Source organism: Phoxinus phoxinus, assembly GCF_949152265.1.
Source record: "Phoxinus phoxinus genome assembly, chromosome: 5".
In the NCBI taxonomy this organism is placed as follows: domain Eukaryota; kingdom Metazoa; phylum Chordata; class Actinopteri; order Cypriniformes; family Leuciscidae; genus Phoxinus; species Phoxinus phoxinus.
Window position 1 is genome coordinate 1,689,523 of NC_136880.1, and position 7,808 is coordinate 1,697,330.

Sequence of the window (7,808 nt, forward strand, 5' to 3'; positions counted from 1 at the left end):
AAAGGTGGCTGACGTATAACACTGGAAACAGAAGCTCAAGTCACGGAGTAATCGCATCTGGGATGTTACAGTAGTGTCGTGTCCTGCACAGCTTGACCACATAATAGGGCAGCTACACTAAACTGGCATCTCATGCACAACGTCAATGTTAATAAACATGCTAATAAACACCACAGAAGAAGAGAGCCTCCGGTGAAACACACCACACCACTATGGAAGATTTCCACCACAGAATACTAAATAAATGAGGTAATTGTGACTTTTTATCTCAGAATTGCGTGATTTGCAATTGTGTTATAAAGTCAAAATTGAGTGATATAAAGTTACAATTGCACGTTATAGTCAGAATTGTGATATAAACTCGCAATTCTGACTTTTTTTATTTCAGAATTGCATGTTTATATCTCGCAATTCTGACTTTATAACACGCAAATGGGAGATATAGTCAGAACTGCAAAATATAAACATGTGTAAGAACTGATTTTCCTGTTAAAATAAAACTCACTGCAATAAAGCCAGAAAACGCACCCTGGACAGAAGATCGCAAAGACAGAGTATAGGACATTGTCCTGTCCAAACACTTTTCCCTTATCTCTGCATCCCCCTCTCCCCCTGACTCAAGTCACCCAAGGTTCACTAAGAATGCCTATATATCACATATGATGTATCTTGTGAATGTATTGTTTTTCCTTTTCATGTTTGGTATCATTTTCGATGTCTCAGTGCGATTGGTAGAATGGTCTTAATTTCAGTGCAGTCATTGGTAATATTAGAAAGATTAAGAACATAGGAGAATCCTGTGTTCCTCTTTGTGTGCTGTCTCTTCGGGATATCTCCCCATTCCCCCGAGAGTACAGGAACCGACCCAAAACAAACTCTGAAAATATTGGCACAACCCTTTTGTTCTGGTCTGGGTATTTAAAGGTTGTATCAGCGATTTCAGGCCCAAAAATAAATGATCACATTCATCTAATCTCTCCTAACGATCCGCTAGCTGCCCGCCCCATAAGCAAGCCGCCAAAAACCGCGTCTCTGTAGGCAGCCTCGGCTCTGAGATCTGCACACAAAAACAATTGGTTTCACCAACCACTCAAAACCAAAATAAACAGTGTTTCAACCAATCACAGACAGGGGCGGGTGTTGTGAGGTTCTGCGCTCGTGCACGGTGACGGCTGCACGCGAAGTCGGAGCTGAAGAAGAAGCCAGCGTCTCAACAAGAGAAACTGAACATGGCTGAGTCAATCCCCAGAGGAGGAGGAGGAGGATCAGGGCGAGGGAATACCATCGTGTTTATTCCAAGACACGTATAGTTGTCGGGAAGACTTTTGAACGGTGGAAAGAAATTAAAGTAAAACAATTTTTATTTTTTAAATCGGACGCCGAGGTGTCACTGTTTCTTCTGGACAGGTGAGTCGCTGCTAGTGCGGACTTGTTTGGATGTGAACCGTGTGTGAAAACATCCTTCTTGAAATAATATGAGCGAAGCTCGACTAAACTTGGGTAGCTCTAGCTAAGAAATGCGTGTGCATGATCGTTTTTTTCATGATGCAGAAACGGGAGGGAGGGGCGAGCTAACTTGCTTTGTTTGGGATCTCGCTTCAAACACAAACAGAAGTGACGTCTCCCACAATCGCTGACACAACCTTTAAGGCTAGGTGACAGCTGTCTTTGGGATCCTGTAACCAGGAAAACCCCATACAGTGCTGTGTCACCGCTGTGTGTCTGTCAGGAACGCATCGCTTACTTTTAGAGTCACCTTTGAGTAATTTATGTCATGTGTTTATTATTTCTGAATTGACTTTTAATTACTTGTGTAATTGGCATGATATATTTTTACCTGACAAATAAATGTTACATCTTGATGTATGATTTTAGTAGATTATAGAGGCTGGTGCTGGTGCTGCCGCAGATCTGGCAGGATTGGTCAAACTAACGGCGCATGTATGACCGGAGCAGTGGCACGTCATCTTGGAGACCTTCTGCTTTCGGTCTATCACTGATTCAGCAAGATGATTGGACATGGCTACAACCAACTACACTGTGAGTGTGAGTGAGCAGAAGGTGTTCGTTAACCCTACATCCTCTGACTAACTTCAGAACGGACCAGTTGTGTGTCCGCGAGAAACACGACGCGGCCGACGTGATCTCTGTGCGGCACTGGGTCCATAATGAATACATGAAAGATAAGAAACTCTGAATAACCAAAGATCTAAATTAAATCAGTTATACTTTTGATCAGCTGTTATTGGGTCCCTTAATGAATGAATCATTGAAAGTATGGGATACTCAGAATAACCAAAGATCTAAAACCATTCATAATCAATATTTATGACTATTTTCTTATAAGAAACTTAATCTGGAGTCAGATTAAGCGTAGAGCTAAAGTAATATTCAAACTAAATCCCAATAAATGAAGTGATCTTCACGGGAGCGCTGGATAGACACACACGCATTATCCCTTCACACACACCGCTGGCCAACGGGTGATCCTTACACATGCAATTTTGAGAAAATATGACAGAAATGCGAGATAAAAATTGGAAATTATCTTTTAAAATGGTTTATTTTATTCACACGAGTGAGAAATAAACTGAAGTCTTTATTGGAATTACAATATTTTTTTATTGGCAAAGATAAACATCGCGGACATCCTCAAAATATAGGTCACTCTAAAAGTATAGTAATGTGAATTTCATTTGAAATATCTCACACACACACACACACACACACACACACACACACACACACACACAAAGTAAAGAACTAGTACCACACATCACTCAGCAGTGGTGGTCCTTCAGTTTTGTGTTCTGTGTGTTATAATGTCACACACACACACAACTGGACTGATGGTTTGTGACGGTCTCTGTCCACAGAGGTTTATTAAATCTTTAAATAGGAAACTGTAATTATTCTTTAAAAAAAAAAAGTCCTAAATGATGTGCAATAAATACAGAGCGACACCTTAACATGAGGCGGTATGAGGCGAGCGCGCTCCTTCACTTCTCCAGCGCCGTCTTCTGCTCCAGGGCTTTCTGCGCGGCCGCCGGCTGGAGGACGTACTCCTTGTACATGGAGTAAACCACTCCTGCAACACACACACACACACACACAGATCACGCTTGCTGCGGGGTTACAGGTGAACATGAAGAGGAAGATGAAGACGTGCTTTACCCAGAGTCATGGCTCCCACCACGAAGCCCTGCGCCGCCACACGCATGTGGATCAGGTGCACCGACATCTTCGTGTCTCCTCGGTTCTTCATCTTCATGAGCCTGTACGCCACGATGGCGAAGCAGCCCAGTATCCCTGAACACACACACACATCACGGTCAGACCGATCCAGAGAACACACTCCATCAAACTTACAACTTTAAACCATTCGCGCTGTTATGCGTGCTGCACACACACGTGTGTATCAGGATCCGTGTGTCTCTTAAAGTGACAGCAGCACATGTAATGTCTATTGTATTTATAAAGTGCAGTGTTATTTTACATTTGATTACACGGTCTGTACCCGAATACCTGAAATCGTATCTTTGTTCATCGTATTTATTTGCTACAATTGATCATTTTTTAAATGTGTTTACTTGTTAGTACTAATGCTTGAGATTTATATTGGTTAGGCTAGTTGTTTTAATGGTAATTTTAAAGCACAGGCACACGCTCCTTGTGTAAGTGTCTGTTGATGTCCGTTCATGATATTCAGCTACAAATAAATGTTTAGCAATAAGAAATAAATGTGAATGATATCTAAGGTTTTTTTACCTTATTGGAATCGAAATTAGGAATCGATAAGTAGAAATTAATCGGAATCATAATAATCAGGAGGAAATAATACATCATTTATCGGCTTTAATGTATCGGCTAAATGTTCCGATCAGAAGAGGACCTCCGCTTGCGCTCGCACACACCAGGGGCAGAGATCATGTGAAATAAAGGGATTGTAACAATACTTATGGCTAAAGAGATATAATGTGTGTATTAATAGACTTTTATTAAGAGTGAAATATGATTTAACACAGAGACACTGCACACATGCGGGCGAGCGACGGGTCCGGGACTTTACCTGCCGGGACGAACGGGTTCTCTTTGGCTTTTCTCATCAACTTGGACTCATTTTCTTCATATTCGACCGCGGTCATCTTGGCTAAAGGGCAAAAACAACAAAACAAGATTAGATGTCATAAATGAACGGCCATTCTCTGACACTTTACTGCAGCAGACAAGTGTAATTAACACATTAAATAAAGGAAACCGCAAATAATAAATTGCTAAATAAATATCAGCCAGTTAATCAAACGTGTAATACATTAGTCAATCCGGCCAACTGATCTGTTCACATTAAACACATTCATATAAGAGATGCATGAACCATGTTATACTGTGAAACATATCACACCATCTCCTACTATTACACAAGAAGACTACCACATCTCCTACTATTACCATTGTTAAAAGGCTTTATGTGTGTGTGTGAGTAGCAGCAAGACGAGGTTAATGACACATCACATTAAACTATTGAGGAAATCTGATTCCTGAGCTAAAGAGATAGTCGTGTCATGATTTATGAAGGTCAAACCACGCACACAGGCCATTTAAAAAGTGACTTTACACTATTTTAACTGAATAAAGTACATGTGTAATGAAATGTAAACATCCACGACATTTAGATCTCATTATAAGCTTCCATTAAAGGAGATGCGACATTTCCTCAAGAGATAGTTTAGAGATTAGATACTTTCTAAAAACACACAAAATGTGGTCCTATGTTATTTACACATATCATTTATAAAAGCAAAATAATCAGATAATAAATAAAGCGTATAGCGTACCTATTTGAGTGGTTTTGAGCTGCACACTGGACTGGACTCTTCTCGGCCGGCTGAACTGCTGTGCGTGACTGACAGCGTGCGCGCGCAGGAACACGGTGATGTAACACGTCTTACGTCAAAGTGACGCAGGCAACTTTACACAATAGAGGTCTTTTTAAAATTACTGTCCGGCGTAACTGTTAAATTACACAACCAGACCGGTATACGTTGTATATTGTATCCCAAAAGAAAAATAAATGAGACCATTGATAAACCCATTTATTGGTTTCTGAAATCATGTATTTCCATCTGAACTTTTATTTTGAAGAAATCTGCGGTTAGTTGCTTGTCAGTGAGGGGGCGTGACCTCTTTGGGCGTGACGTGTACGTGCTGTACGTGTACGTGCCTGAGTTCAGGCGAGGTCGGCGTCGTCATCAACAACAGTGTAATTTAACATTTTACCTTCAGGAAAGGGCGTTTGCCTTTGTCCCAACTTGTCCTTCTTTATATTATTTTAAATAAAAAAATGTACCTTCATTTTTAGTTGTTAATAAATTAATGTTTGGTATTTCCCTGTTAAACAAATTACAAATAAATAGTATATTTTACTGCATCATTGCTACTGAAACCTGCAGTTCTTCTGCTGCATCAAAACCTTCTGTCATTTCTTCCAGCTCTTCTAATGATGTTATAAATGAGGTTGAATACATAAATCATTGAGGATGCACAGTCATTGTGAAATGTGCAAAAACAGGTTATTCCCAGAGGCGTAGAGGACAGCACGTATTTTAAATTAGAAAAGTTCCCAAGGACCTCCTCCTGATGAAACCCACAGTTGGTGTGGGTGGAGTAATGAGTAATGAGCACAATAGTTTTATTGGCACAACCCCATCTGTAAATATGGACTTATTAAAAATACAACAGGACAGAAACAAACATCGCAGTATCAGTCGCATTTTATTATTACATTCAAAAATAATGTAAAATACCGGTAAATAAAAATAAATGTTTACAAACATGCAGTTTAGTTCCCCTCACTCCACAACAAATCCTTAGGATCAAACGCTATTCAGAACAAAACAAGAATGAAAAATGTAAGTATAGCCTATGAAATAAACATAAGCTAGAGGTATTTATTTTGATGATGAATAATGCTAGAACTGAAATGTCAGTATTTAACAGTAATTAACAAATTAATTAACACTAGTTAATAAAATAAGGTATTATAGAATTAATACACACTTACACATTTAATTAATAACAATTCATATATGAACTAATATATTAACCAGACAGACTCTTCATTAGTTGCTAATGAGGCAATCATTAATGAATAGCTTAGATAATCATTAGTAATACATTAATTCAGTATTATCTGTGCATTAGTTAAAGGTGCTCTAAGCGATGTCACGCATTTTTTAGGCCAAAAATTTTTTTTGTCACATACAGCAAATATCTCCTCACTATCCGCTAGCTGTCTGTCTCCTGAACACACTGTAAAACAACGCGGTCTCTGTAGACACCCCAGGCTCCACAAACAGCAGCAAAAACAGACTGGACTAACCCGCACCACAACATAACAAACAGTGTTCCAGCCAATCACCGACAAGAAGGATTTGGTTGTGAGGTTTGGGGGGTTATTGCGCGGGTGAGGAGGAGGAGGGAGGGTCTAGCTAGCCTCCGTTTTGTTTGACAATAGTTCGAACGTCAACAAGAAGTGACGTCACCCAGGATCGCTTAGAGAACCTAATGCTTATTAGTGCACTCTTATTGTAAAGTGTTACCAAAACCTTTAAGTGTCCACTGTAAAGCACTACGGTTTGCTTATTTGACATGATGTGTGTGTGTGTGTGTGTGTGTGTGTGTGTGTGTGTGTGTGTGTGTGTGTGTGTGTGTTTGTTTGTGTGTGTGTGTGTGTGTGTGTGTGTGTGTGTTTAAGCACAAAAATGCCCCAAAAATAGGGTTTGAGAAAATGGACCTTTTGTGCCTAGCCCTTTAAATGCAAATGAGCTGCTGCAGAGGGCGGGGTTTCAAGAGCTGGTGTGTGTTAGCAGCTGCGATTACCTCACACACACACACACACACACACACACACACACACACACACACACACACTAAAATGACAGAAACTGTTCTGCCTTTAATGTTAAACCAGAGTCAGACAAAGATGGAGAGACTCAAGAAGAAGTGACATGTAGAAGAACAGGACGTCTCTGATTGGTTAGTTGATGAATTTATGTTGCTGATGTGCAGTTAACTATCTTCAATTAGCATATTCTGTCATGATAATCTATAAACCGCTCGTATAGGAACTGTTGTGAGATGCACACAGAGTGACTTTCTATTGCATGTGAAAAGATGGATGCTAAAGTTTGAGCTGACTCACAGATGTGCTCGACTACAGCAACTCTTCCTCTTCTCAACATGGACTGCGTGTTCAGGGGGCGGGGTTATGTAAATTTTAGGGTTGGTGATGTCACTAACCCGGGAGGAATGTTGTGTAGTTCCTACCAGCCGTTTGTTGTAGTCCTTTTCTTTAAAAGCAAATATCTCCCTTTGCTCTGAACTTTGAGTGTTGTAACTTTGCAGATGTTGTTTATGATCAAACAGCAACATTACACACTAACTACAGTTAGAAAACACAACATTACACACTAACTAAAGCTAGAAAAGTGAAATCATAATCAACGGTGGTTTAAACATGCGACTCGTTTAAAATACGTTTAGGCAAATTATTTCGCAGAACATTTTGATTTAAATAATACAAGTTTTAACTGGAACATTGCGCAGAAATGAGACTGGTCTAACAGAACAGTAAATACATGAGATTAATATTAACTATCTCTTCATGGATGCGCACAAATGAAATAATCATGAGCTACTTGTGACCGTTCAGTGCTTGAACACGACATGTGATGCTTTAGTGGAACACACTTCGCTTTGGAGTAAACGTAGGATTTTTGCCAAGACCAATTTAAATATTTGAGTTTGCA

The 7,808-nt window shown here is 39.8% G+C and overlaps 1 protein-coding gene across 1 annotated transcript; it reads right to left on the minus strand.

Annotated features, from left to right (window-relative positions):
* Positions 1–2,920: 2,920 nt before the first annotated feature.
* higd1a (HIG1 hypoxia inducible domain family, member 1A) lies at positions 2,921–4,961 on the minus strand. Its single transcript, XM_079611760.1, has 4 exons — positions 4,836–4,961; positions 4,070–4,150; positions 3,175–3,309; positions 2,921–3,088 (listed from the first exon to the last, which is right to left on the minus strand). The coding sequence occupies exons 2-4, from the start codon at positions 4,143–4,145 to the stop codon at positions 3,000–3,002; spliced, it is 300 nt and encodes a 99-aa protein (XP_079467886.1). The 5' UTR covers positions 4,146–4,150; positions 4,836–4,961; the 3' UTR covers positions 2,921–2,999.
* Between the last annotated feature and the right edge of the window lie 2,847 nt (positions 4,962–7,808).